This window comes from Triturus cristatus, chromosome 11 (assembly GCF_964204655.1).
Source record: "Triturus cristatus chromosome 11, aTriCri1.1, whole genome shotgun sequence".
Classification (NCBI taxonomy): Eukaryota; Metazoa; Chordata; class Amphibia; order Caudata; family Salamandridae; genus Triturus; species Triturus cristatus.
The window spans coordinates 840,353,622-840,379,118 of record NC_140594.1 but is presented as its reverse complement, the minus strand read 5'-3'; the positions used below and the strand labels follow the sequence as shown (position 1 = coordinate 840,379,118).

The 25,497-nt window shown below is 45.8% G+C and overlaps 1 protein-coding gene across 2 annotated transcripts in view; it reads right to left on the bottom strand.

The window, feature by feature from the left end:
• Positions 1-25,497, bottom strand: part of PLEKHB2 (pleckstrin homology domain containing B2) — a 340,607-nt gene that overhangs the window by 101,876 nt on the left and 213,234 nt on the right. For both annotated transcript variants that reach the window (XM_085634619.1, XM_085634620.1), the window contains exon 5: positions 4,689-4,728. In XM_085634619.1, coding sequence (XP_085490745.1) covers positions 4,689-4,728 — 40 coding nt within the window. The remainder of the gene's footprint in view (positions 1-4,688; positions 4,729-25,497) is intronic.

Below are 25,497 nucleotides of genomic sequence, written 5' to 3'. Positions count from 1 at the left end.
TGGCTTTGCCAATGTATTTTAGCCATGTTGTACAACTGCATGGCTCCTGTTCAGCAGGACTACAAGTTAGTGGAGTGGCATAGAGTGTCGTGGAATGCAGGGTGGAGAAAAATGGAGTGGCGTAGAGGGTGGTGTAGGGAGTACAGTGCCGTAGATTAGCGTGGAATGGAATGGCGTAGAGTGCAGTAAAGTGGCCTGGAGTGGCATGGAGGGAGTTGCGTGCAGTAGAGTAGAGTGGTGCAGAATACAGTGGAGTAGACTGTTGTAGAGTGGAGTAGCATAGATTGGAGTACGTTGTCCTAGAATGAAGTGGCATAGAGTGGAGTGGAGTAGAGTGTTGTGGAGGGAATAGTGTTCTAGAGTCGAGGAGCGTAGAGTGGAGTAGACTGTGGTAGAGTTGAGTGTCAGGGTGGAGTATCATGGAGTGGCATAGAGTGGAATAGTGTTGTGGAGTGGCATCAAGTGGAGAGGCATAGAGTGTCATATAGTGGTGCAGAATGGAGTACAGTGTCATAGAGGAGAACGGAGTAAAGCAGAGAGAAGTGGCATACATGGAGTGGCGTAGAATGACATGGAGTAGTGGAGTAAAGTGGAGGAGTGGAGTGGCGTGGCATAGAGTGGAGTGGCGTGGCGTAGAGTGAAGTGGCACAGAAAAATATTTTAATACGATCAAAACAAATCAATGCACTAGATATGGCCAGTTCCACACATTATTGTTTGTGCGTTGTGTACATTTATCACTAAAACTGTATGTGTGCGTAAATGTAATGGTCATTTCAAGTGAAAATGTGTTGTCTGTAATGGCAGTGCGCTACCAAACCATGCATACCCCACACTACATCACTCTACTCTATATCACTCCATTCTGCTCCACAGTACCTCACAGAACTTCACTCTACAAAATGCCACTCCACACTACAACATGCCACTCCACACTACGACACGTCACTCCACTCTAGAACACGTCACTCCACTCTAGAACACGCCACTCCACACCACTCTATGCCACACCGCGACACTCTACGCCATGACACACTTAAGTCACAACACTCCACTCCACACCGCTTAACTCTATGACACTTTACTCCACTCCACACTAAGCTATTCCACTGTACTCCACGGCACTCCAGCTTACACCACACTTCAGAATTACAAAATAATGTGCTTCATTGGCATTTTCTAATTCTGATATATTCTGAAATATCTACGCAGTTCATTTACAGACATTTAAATTGTGTTGTGTGCTAGAAAAAAAGCCTTTTCTTTCACAACTTCAGTAGCCAGCAAGATTGTCACATAAATCCGCTCACTTTTAAGACAGAGCAGGAAAAGTAAACACCATGCCAAGCTGTCTTAGAAGACAGAGCCTAACATTACACCTCTGTCTTTGAGTGCACGGCAAATGTGACGAGATGAAAACTAAATTTGAAGGCCTGTTTACAACAAGCATTGAAAATGCAACAGGTCTCGCCTTCGGTTAAGTTAAAGCCATTTGCTTTGCTAATGGTATTGTATAGCAAAGCAAATGGCTTTAACTTAATAAAAGGCGAGACCTATTGCATTTTTAATGTGTGTGTGCTTTATAGCTGCAGTGAAGCAGTTGGTGTCAAAGCATTTTACACTAGGCTCCGTGGCTTACAAAAATTGTGAAGAGCTCTAATGAAGTCTGGGAATTGGAGACTGCGAAAAAAGAACATGCGTCTGGGTTCGACTGCAGGACGATTTTTCTTGAGGTACATATCTTTCCGAGTTGAGCTTATGAACCAATGAAAGCACGGCAAGAATCTGTTTGCAACATCACTGCTTGCCCTTTGACTGTGTTTCTATTTAACACTGAGGTGTAATTCTATACAAAATGAAGGTGGAAAGGATGGAAGGAACAGTTAAAAGGGCATGAATATGCCACGTCATGTAATTTAGGAGTATATTGAGATGTGGGCTTTTAGAAGGTTGCAATGGCTCTGCTCAGGATACCAACTTTAATTGGTCTCTGAATTGTTATCTTGGTATTGGGGGGGTGGGGGTGGGAGTAGCTCAGCAGTAGACACTATCCCGCTTTTAATGGGTCGCACAGCCCCTGTTTGTTGTCATCTGACATAAGTATATTTATCAGAATCCCTGCCTTGTGCATGCTCCCAACTAAATTAGTGGATTGACCCCCATTTTTGGTCTAGAAACGTGCACACAGGACAATTCGTCATGCAGCGAAAATCAACATATCTCTAGCTACTCCATTTAACAAGAAACATTAGGCAGAATAGTTCTAATGCATCTAACATACAGCAGCAACAAAACGTCCCCTTTAAGCAACCCCACCATAAATATTCAACACAACACTTAACCAGCACTCTGAACTGCCAACTAAGACAGCACAGATATTCCACATGGGCTTGGATTATGCTGCGCCAATGTTTTTTTTTTAGCAATAGTATGCAGCATAGCCGATGCTGTGCAGCATGGCAAAAGGGAAACAAGCAGAACTCGGACCGTGAGTCCGCTCATTTAGTACAAAGGCTTGGGTGAAGTTAAATGGCGGATTAGCAAAGCACAGGGCATGGAAGGGATTCAAGGTAGGCATTCCTGCCCTGAATGTGCTCATTGTTTGCTGCAGAAACAGTCAATACTTGCAGCGCCCATGGAACTGTGGGTAAGTAGCACGTTACCCGTGGATTTGGTCTAACACTCGTTTGCTTGCGTTTTCGCGGCACGCGTCGTCTATTTGATGATAGTCATAAGAGTTAATTCCCTTTAAGATTGCAACTGCGTTGACACATCCCGTCTAAATATGGAAAAGGGGCATCTGACACGCCAATAAGGCCCCAGGTCCCCTTACAGGTGAGACCGACCGTAGGACCGTGTGTCCAGGAGCGTGGCTGTGTGTGTATTTAAAAAGAGCGAGACAAACGTAAGGAGGGAAGAGTAAAGGGAAGGCACTGAAAGAAGTGAGCTGAGGGCGTAATATCCGAGCGCCAGGAGCAGCGCTGGGAGCATGTTGAGTGCTGCCTCGTGCGTCTGGAGCAGGCTGTGCTCGGGAAGGAGCCGTTGTCTATTGGGGAACGGGCCTGTCACTCACCCACTGGGCGGGTCCATGCAAATCCACAGTTGCATTTCCTATCCGCCTTAAGTAGTCTTCGCCTCGTTTAATGATAAAGGGCACCTGAGATTTAGGACACCCTCGAAATTTTGGGAGCGGGGTCCCTTCTGGTGGGGGCTCCTATTTCATTGTGGGTGAAGAGCGGAGGTGGGGCTGCTGTTCTGCCCAAAGCAAGGCACTCCCTCCAAATATAAAGCGAATTGGGCGAACGCAGCATGTCACATTAAACATATATGCCATTTGAAACATATACTCGTTGCAGAGCAGGCTCATTGTTAGGTATGCAAACAGCAGCCGGGATCCTGGAAGAAGCGCTGACCAACTTCCGGATGCAGATGAAATGGTAATGTCGAAGTCCTCCTACCCTCGGACCCGCTCACTCCACCCGCTGCTGTCGCTCGCGCATGTGTGTGTGTGGGGGGGGGGTTCAGGGCAGGCTCCTACGCGCTGAGGGCAGAGCTGAGTGGAGGTCTGGCCATGATTGGTGGGGGGGAGGCAAGGCCACAGCTTCGGGGGTAGGGGGGTACCAGAGAGCGCCGTGTCCCCTCCTCACCTGCTGCTGGGTCCTCCTACTCTGTAGGCCGCTGGCCCTCCTCCTGCCCTCGGACCCGCTCACTCCACCCGCTGCTGTCGCTCGCGCATGTGTGTGTGGGGGGGGGGTTCAGGGCAGGCTCCCGCGCGCTGAGGGCAGAGCTGAGTGGAGGTCTGGCCATGAGTGGTGGGGGGGAGGCAAGGCCACAGCTTCAGGGGTAGGGGGGTACCAGAGAGCGCCGTGTCCCCTCTTCACCTGCTGCCGGGTCCTCCTCCTCTGCAGGCTGCTGGCCCTTCTCCTGCCCTCGGACCCGCTCACTCCACCCGCTACTGTCGCTTGCGCATCAGCAACGATAGGAATAAGGTGCAAAACAAGAGACGAGCCCCCCCCCCTTCCGCTGCCTGCGAGGCTGGGCTAATCCCAGCGCAGCTTGCGGTGACGTCGGAGCACTAGAGGAATCTCTTCAAATCATTAAATCTCGCCAGCGAGACTGCGCATGTCTGAGCAGTCTTACGCCAGGCGAGACCTAAAAAGGAGCAGTGGTAAACAGGCTATGGTCCAAGGGAGGGATCAACACAAGCTGGACAGCCTAAAACAAATAACGCCAGCAAATAGAAAGCAAACAAGTGAGAGTTAGAAAACACAAAGCCAATGGTAAGAAATAAGTGGAATAGAAATGAGTGGAATACATTACCAGGGAGGCTTTCAGATGTCCGCGAAAACTCTTTAGCAAAGCAGACAGCAATACTGTCTGGTAGGCTTTGACTTCAAAATTGAGCTCTTCCGTCCCTCGCATGTCTCCATCCCTTCGTTTTCAGCCCATTCAGTAACATTTACCAAAAGAATCCGGCTTCATTAATTCTGATATGGCAGAAATCTATGAACCCTATTGAATGGCCATTTTGATCTCCAACAAATTTGAACACTTATAACTGTTTGGCCGTATTACTCTAAATACATTATCTAATGAAACACAAATCCAGAAAGAGTTCAAACATGTAAATTACATTACATAATGCACAAAAAAGCATATTTCATTTTTTTTCAATAAGATGCACTCACTGTATTTGTTCTGGCTCCCTGAAGAGCAACTTCCCATGCACTGAAACAAACAAAAAGCAATTTCCGGGATTACAAAAAAAGTTACAGACACCAATAAACTTTAGATACAGTTGGTAGAGTTGTCTATTTGAAAAGAATGGCACGCTGCTTAAAGGATGATCTACTGAGACAAAACATGCAAAATTTACAGGGTAATGTTCAGGGCAATTAAGAGAAGTTATTTTAAGAGACCACTGAAATGTGAACTCATCTATTTTTGTCGCATGCAAACAAAAGGCAGAGAAGTGTAAAAATGTCAGGAATGGTGCCTGGTTTTCCATATAAATACCGACCTGTGAAGCAGATCCTAGAACTGGGATGGGTTGGGAAAATATCAAACAATCAATTATAGTTCTAAGATTCCTAATATTTCTAGTATTCATCATATTGTAGCATCAACCATTTAGAAAAAAAAATACTACTGACATATCCCTTGATTCCTTTTCTTAAAATAACTGTAACCTGTTATAGGTGGTAGTGTAATTTTTGCTGATCGAAGGTTGATGATCAAAGATCAAACAGTACAAACACTTTTTAGTGTTGCTCCACTTCCAACTTCACAAGTGGCACTTGATTCAAGCTGAACACAATAGATTTAGAATTTTACTATGATATGGATTAATTCAACATAAACAAATTTAATGTGAAAGGTGAAAGAGCAACTTCAAAAAAGAAAGCGGTTGCTGTCTAGCAACTACAGGATAGTTAACTATAGAAGTGGTCCGGGGAGAAAAGATTTTCAAATTCTGAGGAATGTTGCAGAAACATTTTGGACAGAAATTTTTAATTTTATGGAGGGGGCGTTGGCTCTTAAGATTATTTTGCCTCCAATGAAGAAGGTGATGATGAGATCTAGATAGATTTTATGGGAAATACTAGTATTTTAGAGTGATTTCTGTTAAGGTTGTGCATTACAGTCCAAATACTACGCTAACTTTGAAGGGCCAATGCAATTCTTTCAATGTTACTGCTTAAGTAGACATTCCTGAGACGTAAGCTAAGCAGAGGAATGAAAAGTTACCAATAAGGGACAGAGGCGCCATCAGGAATTCCTATCTGAAGGGAGTCACATAGTCATGCCTAGAAATAACTATAACTTAGAGTTTGGACAAAACGCCACAGAGGGGGATAAAGGTTTGCTTTTGTGAAGACATGAACTTGAAAACAGAAAAATTGTATGGTGGGGCATTTGCCTTTTTCCCTAAGTACTGAAGGTTTGGTCACATAAAAATTACAAATTTACTTTTTTTAACCCACATTGACATTTTTAGAGTGTTCTGGGTAATAAGGAATGCTGCAATTCGCACCAGCTACACCAAGCCACATCCACTGCATTCTTCACAGCCTCTAGTTTTCTGAAATATCTGGTAGCTTACCGTGATATTATATCTGTGGGGGTCCCCAGAGCCACAGGGATCAGATTTCTAACCCTTCGATGCAAGGACTAAGTTCAATGAACTAAAAAGTAAGTTGGACCGCAGCCTTCACACTAATGTTCAATCTTGCACATACTTTGTTTTCAGGTTACTATCAGTCCCTCTAGATACGTTTGGGGACTGAGTGGCAATCCAAACGATCTTTTGCTTATGAACAACACTAAAAGATAACGCTAAACACAGACATGTAGTTTAAAATCCTCAATCTAGTGCATAAAATATGCACGATAGCCACACAGAATACAAAAATAAGCAGTTAAGCATGTAACAGTCTGTGAAAATAAGATAAATGTTTCAAACATTGTTAGTGAATTTCTGACATCCTAATACCCTAAAGCTATTTCTAAGCACCATGCTAAACCTTAAATAATGCATTAATAGCAGACATGCCTTTGAATTTTAGAGATTGTTATGATTGATCACGTAGCATACCTTTGAATAGTTAGTTTCAGCTATTCCTTATCAAAGCTTTGCAGAAGAAGCAAAATATGTGTTCCTGGTGAAGGGCACCTTTTGAACGGCTTCTGGAATCAACTCTCCAATTGCGAGGGGCGCGGCTAACTTGGTGTTACATATGGCGATAATTCTAGTGTGAAGACCTCTTCTAATCAATGGTCAAACCGTAGGGTTTAACTACCCTTTAACCACAGATTGTATCTCATATTTACAAAACAAGGTTTTGAGGCTCTAGGACTAAACTAACACGGCACAGAAAGAGTGTCAGCTCCATGCACATGATGACAATAAGCCTCCATCTTTGTAAACAATAAGTTTTCATTCTGAGAGACCATCTTGAAATGACAGTGCTCATTATTATGAACAAAAAACATGTCAGCCTACAGCAGGGGTCTTCAAACTAGGAGGTGGGCCCCTCTAGGGGGGCCTGAATTGATCCCAGGGAGGGCACCATGCTCTGGTTAAAAGGAGCATCATGCTGATAGAACTGCTTTATTTTAAGCTGAAATAAATGCTCTGCAGTAAGCCACTCTGTAATGGGCCATTAGAAACTTCTTTTGTCATTTGTACCTGGCTGGGAGTATGTGTCAAAAGGGAAAGAACTGCAAATATTCTTCAAACATACACCTCTTCATTTCGGATAATCACGCCGTGGATACTTTTACAAGATAATAAGAGCCAGCTAACCAGAACAGTATGTCTGGCATGTATCTGATTACATTTTTAAAAGGTTTAACCAAACTTAACTGTAATGTTTAAGTAAGTCTAGACATACATAAACATTGCCAATTTAATAGAATAATTGTGAAAAACTCTGGGTGGCCCAAATTATTTTTTTTTTTTTTATACTGGGGACACGGCAGTATAAATGATGAAGACCACTGGCCAACAGGGTTGTCGGCCATGATGATCTGAGCATTTTTAGGGTGTGGTCTAGAAACTTCACTCTTTCTAACAGAGATAAACAAAAGCCTAATCACAGGTAAAGAATGAAAAGTAACTGCCTAAATGTGAACTATCAGAATATGGGTTGAGATAGACTCATTTTGAGACATGTAACATTAAAAAAACATTGAACTTTATAATTTTTTAAGAAATCATAATACTTATGAATATTTATATAAAAGTTGCATATAAAAGTGTTTGCATAGAAAAGTGGTACTCAAAGTACGGAACCGTAGACCACTTGCAGCCCGCAAGAGTCAGCCAATATTCTGTCTGTTAATCCTGCCTCGGTGGCTGAATTCACTGTGAAAGGCATAAAGGGAGCAAGCAGTGTTTCGCCTGTGCCTTACCCCTAAACTTGCTCAGTGACGTCACTCGCTTTCAGCGCGGCAGAGGACAAGGCTTTTAAAAAGGGTACACAGGTTGCTGGCTTTCCTTTCCAGCCCAGCATATACATCCTGTCTTACCTGCCCTCAGCCTTACCTCGCCAGCCACGTTTAGCTCCACCGCTGTGCACCAATGGAGCCGTGCCTCTCCTCTGCACCAACATAGTCCAGAATCGAGACCGACCTCTCCTCAGCTCGTGGGTCGCAGACAGCATTGCATCACATGGTCAGCATCTACCCTGAGCTCCTCGAAAGCCAATCTGCCTGCAGAAAGGCACTTGAATGAAAAAGGGCTACTCAGACACCTCATTGAGGATCTGCAGCTGGAGTTTACATTCTTAAAAGTAAGTCAGCTTGCCAGGAAGATGGGAGGTGACCGGAGAACAGGGAGGGTTTGGTGAAGCGAGGGTAGACCTTCCAAAGGGTGCAGAGACGGTGAGTTTAAGGAGCCATGTCATGGTTTATAATAATATTAAGATAAAAATGCGATATTTTTAGGATTAGTTAGGGATATACTTGGCCATTTTCAACCTTAAGTATGTGTATCCACCAAACTTGGGGTTTTGTTTTTTTGGTTGGGCATTTTCTAGGAAGTTCCGCTTGTCAGGGCTCTTCCTCAACATATACCTGCATTCAGTTCGACCGAAGCATAGTGGTTTTCCTTGGCAGGTTTCTCTTGATTGCATAAAGATGATAAATATTGATTTAAGCTGTTTTAAAAATCCACATAGCAGATAAAACATGTGGTCAGTTAACTCGAACAATATCGTCAAGCAAATGAAAATACGTGTTTGCTGTTGACAGGAATGAGTACTGTGCTTTGTTTTCATGGTTCTTTTATAATTAAGTTGCATTTTACTGCCTAGTTTTCAGTAGGTAAATTAATTATCCAAACAACATTGGTTTTTTTGTAGGAGGGGCTTTTTTTCAGTAGGCAGTTGAGCTTGTTATATGAACAGGGCTGCTCCTAATCATACAGCATGCAGAACTGACTTTAAGGAAAAAAGTCCATCAGAAAAAGAGATATTTAAATTAAGTACTACTGAAAATGTGACGCATACATTTTGCACAAAGCATGGGACTCTTATCATTGATAGCTTGAAAGATTGCACAGTATTTGTGTCATTCCCTTATCTACATTGTGATTTTGTACTCAATTTCACAGCCTTGTGTACCAATCTGAGTGACATTTACAGTCATGTCCATGATAAATTTCACTACTGAGCTCTTTTTGTGTACCACAGTGATATATAAACACTTTCAAATACACCTACGAACTTCCTAAAATGCATCTGGATAAGACGGAGTTGTAGCAGATTTTTCCTGGCATGACTAGTATGAAGAAAATCACCCCAAACCAGTATTTGTATTCCGTTATCATTATACATTTAAAACAGCAAACATAGGAAGAACGTGCTTAAAATGCGTTCTCAAGCTACATCCCTGATCCGTACCGGATAGATAAGCAATGGTAGCAAAGCTATGTTAAAAGTGAATATGGAAGCGACCCGGCTCCTCACTGTGCATGATTGGTTTAATGGTGGCTGGTCTGACCCGGCGTATCATCTGGAGCTGCATACCCTAGGCCTGTCCAACATTCAAGGGATGCTATACGGCAATACCGTTTCTCAAACTCTTCCTGGGGTCACACGCAGTGTGCTACTAGCCTGGCGTGCCTCCTTGCGGCACATACACTGGGCTGTTAAACTGACCCAGCATACTCCCTTGTGGTGCGGCGCCAGACTCCGGGAGGTTGCTAACCTCCCAGGATTCAGATCATGGGATCTCATCGGAATTTCTTTATTGGGGGATGTTTGGAGTGGGTCCCACATGCGCTCCTTTCAGGATTTGCAGGCTTATTACTCTCTACACTCTTCCCAGTTTTTCCGCTACCTGCAGCTACGTCACGCCCTTCACTCCCACATATCAGAGGGCCCCTCATTACCTGAGTATAGCCCCCCTGAAGCTCTGGTTATGACTGGCAATTTGGGGAAGTGAGGGATCTCCCATATCTATCGCTCCCTCACAAGCAACACCCCCAACTCACTATCTCAACTCCAGGACAGGTGGGAGGGTTGGCTTGGAACTTTAGAGGAAGCTGTCTGGGTGGACGCATTGATGGCTCCCAAAACAATTACAGTCTCTGCAAGGCTTCGGCTAGTCCAAATATACTACCTTCACACTGCTTACCTCACGACGCAGCGTCTCCATTGCGCGGGGCTTCGGCCTGATGCTTCCTGCCCCCGATGCTCACACCTACAAGCGGACTTTTATCACATGGGATGGATTTGCCCCGCGATCGTGAGATACTGGGAGTCAGTGACAGGGGAACTCCCTGAGGTCCTGGACTGGGAGGTTCCACTTAACCCAACGAATGTGCTTCTGGGCGTCACCGAAGGGTTGGATGGTACCAGGGCTGAGAAACTCTTCCTAAGCACAGCGCTGATGGTGGCCAAAAGCGACATAGCAGCTCACTGCTGAACCTGGCTTCTCCAACAATGGCACGCTGGCGCAGGGGAGTGGACAGGTGTGCCGCGCACAAACAACCACTCTATGCGGCCAGAGGATGCCTGAAAAAAGTTTGTCGAATGTGGGGTAAATGGGTTGGGGTGGTGGAGAACTAACTGTTTTTTAAATTGTTTTAACTGCGCAACCAAGGACTGGGGTTGGATTGTCAATATCTTCTTCGTGCTTGTCAGTTTTCTATACAGACGCAATGAGTTTTTATCTTTGCCTTGTCTTGTAAACTGTAATCATAGCTGGTGCTGTTACCTTGTTCACTGCCTCATAAAATCAATAAAATTGGTTATTAAAAAATAAAAAAAAGAGTGAATATGAAAAACTTCATATGAAGTCCCACTGAAGCATCATACCCAGGCCTTTGCAGAATCTTTAAACAAATGGGCAATACTTTCCTCTAGGAAAAGTGGCAGCCCTACTTGTGATAAGTTGTGACCTATTTTCCTTTCAAAACAGGATCTTAATGAAAATGTTTGCAGCACCAAAATAAGCAACGTAAAATTATCTGGCATCAGAAAAAGTGAGGTGAGGGCTCACAGTTTGTGAAGAAACTTACCAGAATTTCCCTAAAGTTGGTAATGGTAACACCTATCAGGCATAGTGCTTAGAAACAGCAGAAGGTTAGTAGGAAGCACTCTAAAAAAGACAAGTTAATATGTTAAGTGGGCCATTCACTTAACAAGGTAGCTCCCCTTGTTCAAATCAGCAGGCATTCTTCATTGCTATGTGTAGCGTGCCTGAGGACTTGTTGAACTAATACTTCCTTGGGTCTCCCAGGGTGGAAAGGTCAAACCTCAATATATGTGAACTCTTGGTTGGGAATGTTTATGTCGGGTATTGTTGCTGAAGTACTCCTCTATTCCCACTTGAGTAAAATGTGACTCCTCTCGGAAAGGTTTGTTAATGCCAAGAACTGGTAGGTTCATAGCATAAACATTGGGGTAGATTTATCAAACTTTGATGTAATGCAGAAAGAGGAGTTGCTGCATTGTGTCAAGGGGAAAAAACAGAAATATGCCAAGGCTACTAAGATATGGCTCTGTTCTGCTCTCTTGTAGCACTCTGCTGCCTAGCACCCTTGTGCCATGATGCAAGCGTATCTGAATTGTGGTCAGAATAGTTTTTGTTCCAGAAGGAATACCTTCTGCACAAAAACTATTCTTGGAGGCTTATTCTTCGTTTTTATGTGTGCTGTACAAGGAAGCACATATTCAAAGAGGGAGTAACAAAGGGAAATAAAGATATTTCTCTTTGTTACACCAACCTCTGGTAGGTAGACCTTTTTGGCACAAACCCATGTTTACTGACTTTAGTATATATGGTCTTGCATCAAAATACATAGGTGGATGCACGGCAATGCCCATGCTCCACCCAATTAATCCCTCCGCCACGCAAGTTAAGGCAAGGGAGTACTGCGCACTGCACTTGTGTTACCTTTGGGGTTAAATCCCATGTAAACCCACATAAATCTTGATTTGCATGGCTTTGTAAATTTAATTATTGGCCTTTTGTATACTGTTAACTTTCTATTTTTTCTTTTCAGTTTTTAGTCTAAGTAGTGGAGCAGTTGTGCATTGGAGAGAAGTGTACTTTATGCTCTTGTGTGCAGTTGTGGCTTGCTCATAAGAGAGGGAATGGAGAGTCAGTCATGAGTCAGTGCAAGTTGTATATTTCAGCCTACCAAAAGTGTCTAGTAATGTTTGAGAAGGTGGTGGTGAGCTCATATATTACTATGCGTAAAATGGCAGTCATATGTGGCCTCTAGACTTCAGTTCACTAAGACAAATGGCAGGCCATTTTGCTGAGCCACTATTTTATCCATCTGGGGGAGGGGAAAAGGGATTTGAGGGAGCTGATTCACTGTACAAATGTGAACTTATTTTATAAAGAAAGTGCAGTCTCATGTTCTTTCTTTCTTCATGCCACTGATGCTCTCGGGTAGGGATAACTGTACATGAGAAATGTGATACCAAGTTGTACCATTTGTGAAGCGATAATATCTAGTTCTGTGCTTAATTGCTTGATTACCTCTAAATATGTGCAAATAGGGCACTGTCAAAACACGCAGTGAGAACTGAACACTCAATATGGACATTTCGATATTTTTTAGCACCACATTGATTTTTCAAACATGTTCCTGTAAACAGCAGCACACAAGTATCACCTAATTGGTTGTGTGCAGAGCTCTGTAACTGAGACGGGGTCGTGCCATCGGTCGTGAGATGGGTTCATGCCATTGGTTGCGAGACAGTCATTGGTTGTGAGACAGGGTCGTGCCATCGTTTGTAAGATAGGGTCCTGCCAACAGACGTGAGATGGGGTCGTACCATCAGTCATGAACACAAATTCTGTTTTCCTGCCCATGTTTATAAGGAAACCAACGGAAATGGCATACAGCCTGGTAACAAAGTCTTGCAAAAGGCCCAGATCCATACAGAGTGAACACAGGGTGTTACAGGCTTCACTGGAAGAAGAATATCTTTTTGTGGACTGTCCTAAAGAGAAAGCTACTTGTTTCCTTTGCAAGGAAAAGGTTCATGTTGGTGGGGCGTGGCTTGCCTAGGGACGAATGTGGAAGCGTGAGCGAAGAGCTCCGCACCAGCTGCCCAATTATCCTGCTGCCCGAGCTAACCGGGGCCGTACCGAACCATCTTGCTGCTGCCGCAACACCTGGGGGAGCAGAAGGGCATCACGGAGCTGATCATGGAGGTTCCTGGCGGCCGGATCGGAGCTGCATGCAGGCCGCAGACTGCGCTGCTGAACGGCCCCCAGAGACTTCCACCGAGCGCCCTGCAGAGGCGTCCTGCCGGGCGGGGACCGGAGGTCCTGGAGCAGGTTTGACAGCACGGTGAGCGCTGGAGTAGGAGGTCAGGGCGCCAAGGCCAGCGCCGCTCGGGGGCGAGGCTCGAGTGGGTATAGGTGCCGATCGGAGAAGCCTGACGTCCGCTAATGATGTAGCAGCGGCCCTGTAATTAAGGAAGACAGCTGCGGTTGAGCGCGCTCCTGGGCTCTGGAGAGCAGAGCGGCAACCTCCACGTGGGAGGCAGCAACCAGAGGTGTTCTACGGTACGTCTGCGCACACCTGCATAGGGATAGGAGGTTCCCCCACCGCGGGCAACGCTCCCATCATGGGCAAGCCAAGGAATAAAACCACCGGGACTGCGCTGTATCCCGATGACAGTGCGACCAAGCACTCGCAGCCGGACCAAGGAGACCCAATCCAGCAACAGTTGAAACAAATACTTGACGTCATCACTGACACCAAGGCCACCCTCCACCAGGATATAAGTACAGTGGCGGTAGGCCTGGGTCTCCTACGCGAAGAACATATGAAACTATCGGATAGGGTCAGGCATAATGAGACCACTCTGGCAGAAATGCTACCAGCGCAGAAAGCGACGGACCAAGAGTTGGGTGCCCTCACAGACAGGGTCAGTGTCCTGGAATGCAGGGCTGAAGATGCAGAAGGCCGCAATCGGTGGAACAACGTCCGAGTGGTTGGATTACCGGAGGGAACTGAAGGGGGTGATATGGTGTCCTATCTAGAACGCTGGTTCAAATCAGTAGTGGCCCACAAGGGGCTGACCTCCTTTTACACTCTGGAACGAGCTCATAGAGTACCTGCTAGACCCTTGGCTCCGGGGAGGCCTCCGAGATCGGTAGTGGCCCGCTTGCTTCATTTCCGGGACAGGAATATACTGCTGCAGAGAGCAAGGGCAAAGGGTCCCTTCCTGGTGGACAATAGTAAGGTCACTCTGTTTCCGGATTATACACAGGAGGTTTAGCGGAAGCGAGCTTCCTATCTGGAGGTCAAGAAAGCACTGAGAGATGAGGGGCTTCAGTTCTCCCTAATGTTCCCAGCCCGGCTGCGCATTGCGCTCAACAACAGCACTCACTATTTTGATTCTCCCTCTGAAGCATGGGACTGGCTAGAAGGCTACAAAGGTGGGCTGACAAATGATGCGAACCGTAAGGGGATGAGATCGCAGAACAGGACTCCCAGAGCACGCGGAGCACGAAGATCACGGAGGAGAGCCCAGGTGAAGCCCAGCACAACACAGCCTACGAAGGAGCGGGCCGCACCACTACAAGCTGTGGTGTCCCTATTGCAGAGTCAGAGTCCGCCTCCAACGGACTATGATGCCGGTTCTGCTAAGGAATCAGCAGACAATGACTCAGACATGTCGAATGGTAGCAGTATGAAACTCCCGGTGGTAACACCCCAAAGCGTAGATGATACTGTGTGAGAAAGTTATTAGATCCTGATGACTGTCCATTTCTTCTCATTATTGTCATATTATGTATAAGGTCCCTGAGCTAGTTTTGCTTCCTTGCAGCTGGTGCCCTACAAACTGAGTACATGTCTCTGGTCAGTTGCGTCCACTACTGCCTCTGAATTAGTCGGAGGTTTCCCTTAGTTTTAGTTTGCCAAGGTTTGAATGGGAGCTCGTTCAATAGTCACTATCCTTGGGAGGGGGAGTTGGGGCTTTGGGGTTGTTCTATGGGGGCCCGGGCGTGGCACTGCTAGAATTATGTACGACTGTTGGGTGCAGATTTCACCATGGGATCGTTATTGGATTTAAAATGCATATCATAGAATGTCAGAAGCCTGCATACAATGGACCGCCGTTATAAGGTACACGCTTATCTAGTGCGCAGGGGGATTCAAATAGCCTTCCTCCAAGAAACACACATCACGGGCCAAGAGGGTATTGCTTTGCAGCGTAGGTGGAGAGGTTAAGTTTTTCATGCTGCTTATTCTGCTTTTGTGTGTATTAATATGGGTTAGAGCGGGGGTCCCTTTCCAGCTTGTGCAGCAGGTCACAGACCCGGAGGGCAGATATGTGATGGTCAGGCTTAATGGCAGGGATGTTGCGATGGGCAGCGTATATGCGCCTAATATTGATCAATCGGCCTTTTTCGCTCAACTTTCTGGGAATCTGGCACCTTACTTGACCGGCGCTGTAATCACAGGTGGGGATTTTAATTCAGTCACTGATGTCCTTCTACAAAGATCTCATCCACCCCTCCCTACCGCCCCTACACATAAGATAGCTAGGGCCTGGAGGGACTGGCAGGCGAACTAGGGACTGGTGGACACATGGCGGGCGCATCAACCGACTGAACAAGACTATTCCTTTTTCTCAGCACTCCACGAACTCCATGTTCGATTGGATGCTATACTCTGTTCCCCAGAACTACATACTACGGTCACGCATAGCGAATATCTCACCAGGACACTTTCAGATCATAACCCACTGCTGGTTAGGGTTCAGTGGTCTCAGGTGCACCCTGCAATCCCAAATTGGCGTTTAAACCCAGAGCTCTTGGAAGATTTAGTTTTTCGGGAGGCAGTGGGAACTGGGGTGTTTCCTTGAGAATGCGGGTACGGCATCTTCCATCACTGTGAAATGGGATGCCTTTAAAGTGGTGGTGAGGGGTCTGTGCATTTCCAATGTGGTTGGGGTCCGGAAGACTCTACTCCAGGACATAGGTACTGCAGACCAGCGCTTACGAGACCAGGAACGTGCTCGACCTGGGCAACCTCAAAGGCACAGGGAATTGCTGGAAGCAAGAGAAGCAGTAGCAGTGGAAGTCGAGAGACTGCGCTGTTTCGACTATAAGAAATATTTAGCACGCGCTCATATCGAGCGTGACAAATCTGACACCCTGTTGGCTTGGTTGGCCAACCCAGAGAGGCGGGATCGACTATACTAGAATTATATAGCCCGACGGGAGAACTTTGTAGCACGCAACAGGGAATTAATGAGCAGTTCCACGCATATTACACTGAGCTTTACCAGAGCAAGGTCGTGTTGAACGAGGACATCCTCGGGGGGTTTCTAGCGGGGGCTGATCTCCCAGAGCTTGATAGCTCAGAGGCTGAACAACTAGGCTAAGTCATCACGTTGGGAGAAGTGAGAGGTGTGATTAAACATATGGCACGTAAGAAGACCCCCAGAGCAGATGGGCTACCGGTTGAGTTCTATCTAACTTATATTGATCTGTTAGCACCCAAATCAGTGACCCTCTATAATGAGGCAAAGAAAACGGGACATCTTCCAGTCACTACCCGTGAAGCGATAATAATCCCCTTATTGAAACCAGGGAAGTCACCCTCTGATAGAACTGCATACCGGCCACTGTCCATGCTTCCTACCGATTATAAGATCCTGAGTCGGATATTGGCGTCCCGTTTGCTCCCCCATATGGCCCATTTGTTCCACGAAGGCCAGGCAGGATTCATCCTGAAGCAGAACACGGCTGTTAATGTGCGACGGTTACTCCGCATTTTGGGAGCCGATACATACTCGAAGACACCCGCTGCCATTTTTTCGGTGGACATCGAAAAGGCTTTTGCTAGCTTAGAATGGCCTTACCTATTTCAGGTTATGCGCGCATTTGGCCTAGGGGAGGACTTTGTGAGCTGGACGGCATTGTTATATAGTTTCTCCACGGCATGCGTTAAGATGGGGGGTTTGATCTCAGGCACATGTGCGGTGAGCCGAGGGACGCATCAGGGATGCCCACTATCCCCACTGTTATTTGCATTGGCTATTGAGCCCTTGGCGGCCCAAGCCAGGACGGGGAGTCGATACAAGGGTCTCGATGTACATGGTAGTATCCAGTACATCGTGCTCTATGCAGATGATCTTCTCATGTTTTTGGCAGACACGAGAGCTGCCCTCCTTGGGGCGAAACGTTTGCTTCAAGATCTCGAGCTGGTGGCGGGCCTTAAGGTGAATTGAGAGAAGTCTTGCCTGTTTCCCACAGGCCCGCTGGGGGAGGGTCCTCTGATTACTAATGGTGTGCACTGGGAATATAATTGTTTGACTTACCTGGGGACCCGTATTTATCATGTGCAGTCAGATCTGTTGGAGGGCAATGTGGGTAGCACTATCAGGGGGCTTCAGGGCAGCATGGAGATTTGGAGAACGCTCCTGCTGTCTGTGGCGGGCCAAGTGGCCTTGCTTAAGATGGTGGCATCACCTAGGCTCCTGTATAATTTTAGCACCCTTCCCATCTGGCTCCCGGCAACATTTTTTAAACGACTTCAAACAATGGTCACGGGCTTTCTTTGGCTCGTTGGCAGACGACGAGTGGCCCTGAAGACCCTATCGCGCCCAAGAGGGGAGGGTGGACTGGCGGTACCGGACTTTGAGTCTTATTACCTGGCGGCCCAATTGCAATGGCTTACCCAAGCGGTGGCTCTGGAATTCCGGGGAGTGGGCGAGAGGAAAGATGGACGGGTGCCCAAACAAATATTGTCGTGCATTATCTTACAGAAACCGTTGCGACTCAAAACACTCCCCACTGAATTTAAAACATTTCGGTTGTGTTGGAACAGAAGCCAGAAGAGGGTGCAGATTGCGCGCCCCTATGCCCCCCGAGATCCCCATCACCATGTGCACGATACTTCCACACGGGGGTAATTGGTCGGCGCTCAACCAGTGGAGCGACCTGGGGCTAACAGCGTTAGTGGATCTGTATGTTGAACAATGCACTTTTACCATTTGAGACTCTGGGGGATCGACATGATCTGCCTCGCGGCGACTATTTGCTCCATTCGGCCCAAGTAGCGGCCATTCAAATACACTGGGGGGAGGGCCTTTCTGAACCACGGACCTCCATGGTTTGCCAATATGGAGTACTAGCGGCGGGTACCATCAAGGCAGTCGCGTGTTTACATCGGCGGGTGACGCAAGAGAGACTCACTCGACTGGTGGAGCTGAAGCAGAAATGGGAGGAGGACATGAGCGGAGAGATCCCTGAGAAGGTGTGGGCTGAATTGATCGAAAGACCTTGGAAATGCACTAGAAATGCTCGATTCCAGATGGTTCCATTTTTTATTTTGCATAGGGCGTACCTGACTCCAGCAAAACTTAACAAATACTATAATGTGACCACAGCACTCTGCCCGAGATGCAGCAAGGAAGAGACGGATCTCCGTCACACGCTCTGGAATTGTCCCAAGCTGACTACTTACTGGGGAGAAGTGTTAGAGCTGGTATGTGATATCACTGAGAGAAATGTTGAAATAGCACCAGGCCCCTGCTTACTCCACTGGTTTCCTCACACCTCCAAAACCAAGATCACAAGCAAGTTTTTGGATTTGGGCCCTTTGTTAGCCAAACGAGAGATTACAGCACACTGGAAATCTAAGCGGAGTCCGAGTTTCCGGAGGTGGAGGACTGTCTTTCTCAGATGGGCAGAGTGCGAGGGTACTGCTAGGCTGCAGGCGGCTAGTCGCGCGCATAGCGAAAAAGCCTTAGAAGCTGCAAGGGCTTGGGAAGCGCTAACACTATTTTGGAAGATTTCAGAGACAGGATCAGATGTGGACTCCACCACTAGCGATACGAACGACCTAAATTGATGACTGCTTGGTTAACACACACGAGGGACCAGCTGTAACCCATAGTCACTCATTGTTTTACTATAGGCCTTTACTGCCATCCAGTGGAAAGTATGACTATTATGCAGTAGAATGGTTTGCTATGCCCAATTGCTGTTGTTCTTAGATTTATCTGCCCTATGTGCCACGCTGGGGGAAGCGGAGAGGGGACTCTGTGGGTGGGCGGTGTTTTTAGTTGGTTATTTTTTCAAATATGTACCTCAATCGTTACTATTGTAGTCTTTATCACATGTGGGCTGATATACCTGACCATTTATCACACCGGAGAGGGTGTGCGACATCATGTGCTGATTGACTGAACTGATATCTACAACTGCAGCCCGTGACTATGTAAGTTACTAGAGACTTTGGACTTGCTTAAATGCCAAAATGGTATCTGAGGATGCTTACATTCTGTATCTGTCAGTTGGTTTTGTTTTAAAATGAACAAATATATTTACAAAAAAAGGAAAAGGTTAATGTCCTCAAAAGATATAACCTGAAACGGCACATTAAAACCTGGCATTCTTCACAATGTCATCAAAGAGATGTTCTGTGAAAGTGGCATCACTGAAGCAAGCCTTTTTATCCCAAAAAAGCTCTTTCTGTGTCAGATGAAAGGATCTGAGACTGTAACTTATGCACCTTTCAAAATATGCTACTTGCTTGCAAAACATAAAAAATCCATTTATAGATGCAGAGCTGGTTACGAAATGTTTTCTTTCACCAACAGACGTTTTATTTTTCAATTATTCTAATAAATCTAACATTATGAAGGAAATAGGGGCATTACAACTGTGTGATTCCACATGTGGAAGCAGAATTTAGTCAATGAGAGACAATGTTGTAGAGCGGGTAATCAATGCAGTCAAAGTGTCCCTTTTTCTTCAGCTTTGTTGATGATGAGTCAACATCCTATTTCTCTTTTATATTCCTCTGTTAAAATTGTCAGTCATATCATACTTGAAAGGCTGGAATCGTGAATTAGTGAGAATAAAGTTTTGTTGAAGGTCCAGATTGTATTCCGCTACGGCCTGGGGACGATTGATCAATGTATTAATTTCCTCCTCACAGTTAGCAAGTACAAACTACTTAAGCGAAGTGCTATTCACCTCACATTTATGGATCTGTCTAGCGCCTTTGATAGCGTTAATAGATCCAAGTTGTGGGACCATATTATTGAAATGGGTGTGGAGAAGGGATTAGTACAGTTCTTGAGAGAGCTGCACCTGAATCTCCAGGCCAGGGTGAGGTATGGGAAAAACGGGGAATGTTCTGATTCACTTTCAATGGGATTAAGATTCTCATTGATGTCTTTGTCGACTTCATGGAGGGTCTCAACTTGGAAACTAATAGATCTAAAATGTTAAAATGGTTTGTGGCCCTAGGACCATGAAGACCCGTACAATTCATATTAAGGCCTATCGATTAGAGCAAGTGTGATCATTCCCCTAATTAGGTATTACATTTGATGAAAATCTTAGTTGGTCCTCTTGAATGGTTAACAGGTGTTCCAGCTTTACATGCGCCACTGGGTCGATTTTTAAAGTCTCTACAAGTATAGGGAACAAGCCCATTCGTCCGCTTCTCTAGATCTATATTCGCAGATGTGTTCTTGTTTTGGCTTATGGTGCTGGGATCTAAGGTTGCTTGAATACGGGCAACCTGCAATCGGAAGAAAACAGGGTGCTGTGTAAACTTTAAGGGGTTCCCCACCTGTAGTAATATTAAGGTGCATGGGGAGCTTTCCTAGATCATGTTGAAGATTGTATTAAGCTAGCTCCTTTGTCACTCTGGTGTTCAATCTGTTTCTAACGCCAAGGCTTCCCTCAGTAGAGCTGTAATTGAGGAATGTCTGCAGTGTGCCTGGAGCTGTTTGTTGCCCTGGATAAAATACGTACAAAATTACCTCTCTAGACTTGATAGACCCAGTTGTTTTAATGACCCTATATTCATCACGAAGGAGGATAAGAGGTGGGTCAAGGAAAATTTGCTTTTGGAACGGTCCAGGGTAAGAAATTTGGTCTTTTCTTCCTCAGAGTCTTATAAACAACATGTGAGATTAAAACATGTCCTGGAAAAGAACCCTATCTAGAGTGGGTTAAAAGCCCCAGGGAACTGTAATTCCTCACTAGATTTTGTCTGGGCTCTGTGAAATGGAAACTGTGCTTTCGCCCTTCATCAGTAAGCATAATGTCTCTACTATTTGTCGTCGTCCTTGCAACTAATCATCTGATCAAACCTTACTGCACTTCCTGTTTTTTTGCAGGTACTATAGAGACTTGACAATGGGTTTATGTATTCCAGCTCTTCGGAAAGCTAAGATAAAGAAATGTAGAGCAGCATTTCCTTATCTTCAGCCATTGCCAACTCAGGACATCTGCTTTAGAACAGGCTTATCCCCAAAGAATGCTGTAACGTTCCCCAACTCCTTGCTGTTTTAACTGATATTTTACCTATTTTTAGCCTTCTTTTATGTGGGTTTGGATTGTGTTTTTTTATCTGAATATTGTGGTTTTAACTTTTATATTGTTTAATGTCAATTGCCTATTGTTTTGTACGTGCCTTTATGATCAATATCCTTGCCCAAAATTAAGATTCTGATTGATTGATTGAGTCAAACGATGTAGCTGATATGGCTGAATTAATGGTTTTGGAGCGCTATTTGGAACAAGCAACCAAATCAAACCTAATAAATAGTTATTCAGATAAAATATCCATAAAAGAATTGCAGAGATAACAATTAAAAAAAATCTTGCTAGCGCGCAACCAAGATGGCCGCGTAGGCACAGGGCTCCCCTGGGCCTCCACAACTTCCCACGTCTATCCTGAATTTATCCTGATTCTATCGACGGGCTTCTACGGGCGAACCTACGTGGAGGTGATACCTGCTGTCCAAATTCAAATCGGACATCGGGAACCGGAATGGTATCGATCCAAGTTGGCGGCCTACTCCGGGCCTTGGCCCCGGACTCGAGTTGGCATGGTGCCCGGGCAGAAAGTGAACAACAACGGCATGCAGGACTTGGGCCGGTGCGCACCCCCTACTTTCACTTTCGGTTTCGGGTCTCCTCGCTGAAACTGAGGGGCCTTGGATTGTCAGCACACATTTATAGTGGGACGATTGGGTATCCTGCCTGCTCTTGGACACTAGCCGGGACTACCTTTTGGGATCGCCGAGGCTCCCTAGATTGGTTCTCCGGGGATCGCTCATCGTGTTGGTGGCCGACACCCTTGGCGACCATCAGACAATGGCGGCTAGATTGGACGGAGATAAGCAAAAATCCAAGACGACTAGGCGGGGAGCTGATACCCAAGCTAACAACATGGACCGCTATACCCAGTCGAGAGGTTCCCCTGGTGGCCCGCATAAGTCGCCGAAGAGACCCAAGGATGGCCCGGGATCGTCAACGGAGTTAACATTGCAGGACGTCATGGGTGCCATCGATGAGATGAAAGCGGCGGTCGGCCAGCGATTCGATACATTGGCCCATAAATTGGACACAGTTTTGATCGACGTTAAACTAGTCAGAGCGGACCTTTCACAAACGAATGAAAAGGTCAAATCCTTGGGTCTGACGACGTCGAGTCTGGTAACGGACATGTCTGACCTGCAAGCCGAGGTCCGTAATCTGCGGATGTCCACTGCTTTGTCTGTCCGTCGACTGGAGGATTATGAAAGTAGGGCTCGGCGGAATAATGTGCGCATAATCGGGGTGCCGGAGAAATCGGAGGTCCCTGCGGCTGACCTCTTCGTGGAAGACCTTGTGATCAACCATCTCGCACCCAAAGGCTTGAGTAAATTCTTTGCGGTTGAGCGGGCCCATAGAGTTCCGGGTGGTAAGCCCAAACCGGGCGCTCCCCCACGGCCCATCATCGCCAGAATTTTTCATTGCAGGGACAGGGATGCTATACTGCAGGCCTAGAGTGTGAGTGGGCCGACGAAGTTCGAGAACACTCATATAAGTTTCTACCCGGACTTCACACAATTGGTCCAAAAGCAGCGACAGGAGTTCATGGGTGTCAAACGGCGACTGAGAGACATGGACCTGAAATATGCGATGCTTTTTCCGGCCAGGTTGCGTGTTGAGTTTGAGGACCGGACATACTTCTTTGATCGGCCGGAGGAGGTTGGAGACTGGCTTGATACCCTGCCTCAGCAACGACGTCGAGAGGGACAGACCGAAGGGAACAGAGTGGGCTCGGCTGGACAGGAATAGACTTTTGGTTCCCGGTGACAGACTATTGTGATGACACTTCCATATTTTGGTTTGGTGTTTCTATTCAGCGCCTTATCCTTCAATGCCCGGGGGTTGTGGGGTGCTCAGTGAGGCTCTTTCCTCCTCTGGGTTTTCTTTTTGTAGCGTAGTTAATGTTAGGGCGACAGGCACACTGCAAGTTGGGGGGGCTACATGGGCTCACGCAGGGGTGCAGGGTGGGGGGAGTTGTAACGGGAAGGTTGGTGGGGAGGGGGGGGGGAGTTGGTGAATGTTTGAATGTTCTACATACATTGTGCGCGGGGATGGGATGGGGGTAGGGGATTGAGAGTACTCTCGTGGAATGTGAATGGCTTGGGGGATAGGATTAAACGTGGAGTAGTGCTGCAGCTTTTGAAATGGCTGTCGACAGATATTGCCTTTCTGCAGGAAACGCATCTAATTGGGAATTCTTTCCATGCTATGAATAGGAGGGGGTATCGTCTCGTTGTGCACTCTGGTTTCACTTCTGGCTCACGTGGGGTGGGCATCTTGATTAGAGCCTCTCTCCCGTTGGAGGTGGACGATGTGATCCATGATGATAGAGGGCGGTATGCTGCACTTGTAGGCCGTAAACAAATTTTATTTTATTTTTTATTTAAAAAAAAAAAAGATCTTAATAAAAATTCTATTAAAATCCGTAAAAATTATTTCATACGTGGACAGTTAGATGTTCAGGTGCATGACACCAGATACCAGGCTAGGCGTCAACTCAATGGTCATCAAGTTAAAAGGCAGTCATAAACATCAGAAGAGAAATAATAAACAGACTATTCATTTTGATATCTTAAAATGTCCAGGTATAGTAGACGTTTCCTTCTTTGACTGGCATAAAAACCAGAAACTCAATAGCATAGGTTCACAGTATTTAGATTTCGGATAAAATTAAAGGCATCTTTATAATAAATATTTGTTTTCTCAGATCCCTATAGAGTTTACAAAAAAGTAAAATAAAAATGTAATGTAGTCAGGCTGGACTTGCCGTTACATGGGCATTTGGGGAACTTTTAAGGGCAACAGCCCATCTACGTAAAAGCAACCAAAATGTGCAATGTGCCTATTCGTAGTCTTGTTGAATAAAATCTGTGCTGAATATTTGGTACTAAGATGAGGTAGGTCTGGGCATTTGACTGCATGGGGCCTGAGATGTTGGTTTGACATACTCTCTTTTTTCTCCATCGGCCATCCTTTTCCCAGTCAGAACAGATTTTAAATATTTCTTATTAAATTGTAATACTCCCTCTGGCTCATCAATGCGCAATTTCCCATTCACCTCCTTTAACAAACTGTTTACATAAGCTAGCCAAGGTATTCTTGCTCTATATTCAGGAGTAAGACAGTCTGTTTTTATCTCTTTAGTGAACACAAGAGTATGATGGGGCTTGTCTGCAAGCCATCCTCTAAATAGGGGACTCCTAATTCCTTATGATCAATATAAGAGGAGGTTGAACAGGGCACTGCTAATAGTCTGCATAGGAAAAGATTTTCCTGTGTCTGCAACAATTTACAATATATATATATTCATATATTTCTATATAGTCAAAAGCTCTCTAATGGGCTTATCACCAATTTTTGATGCAAACCTAAAAAGAGCTTCAGTTTTGCTACATTTACGTGAGTTCCCCATTGACCATTACTAGAGAAATTCACACCTAAATATGTAATACTTTCTGTTGCGGCAAGTGCTACTCCCCTAATATGATGAGTTTTCTTCTTGGTTCTCCCTTTCCCACACGTCATGGTAAAGGTTGTCTTTAAATTAATTTTCATATCCTTGTCCTCCATGTACGTGGTGAAACCGTCTTTCAAGTGCTGGAGACCATTAAGCCGTTATCAGCGTACAGGATTACCAGTGTTCGACGTTGGCCAATTTTAGGAGCATCTGCATTCATCTATTGCAAAAACTCATCTACCCCATTAACCCCTTCGACGCGCATGACGGAGCGGTTCCGTCATGCACGTCGGTTGCGCTGTGCGCATGACGGAACCGTTCCGTCATGGCCCCGCCCGCGCACGGAACCTTCAGCGTGGCGCGGAAATCCGCGCCGCGCTGAAGGGGTTAATATATAATGAGAAAAAAAGAGGGGCAAGGATTCAGCCTTGCCGAATTCCTCAGGTTATTTTAAACCGTGATGTAACTTCTCTCCTTGGCCCATAACGTACCCTTGATGTTAACTGTGCATATATAGCTGCGACAAAATATTCACAATCTCAGCAGGGGCCTCCATCTTAACCAGTGACTGCCAGGGTGTGGCATGATTAACCAAGTCAAAAGCAGTGCTCAAATCAGCAAAACATAAATGAATGTGGCCCTCTTTTGCCAGGGTCTGTTTGCTGATGGGCAAATGAAGGTTAATACATTGTTCCATGGTGCCCACA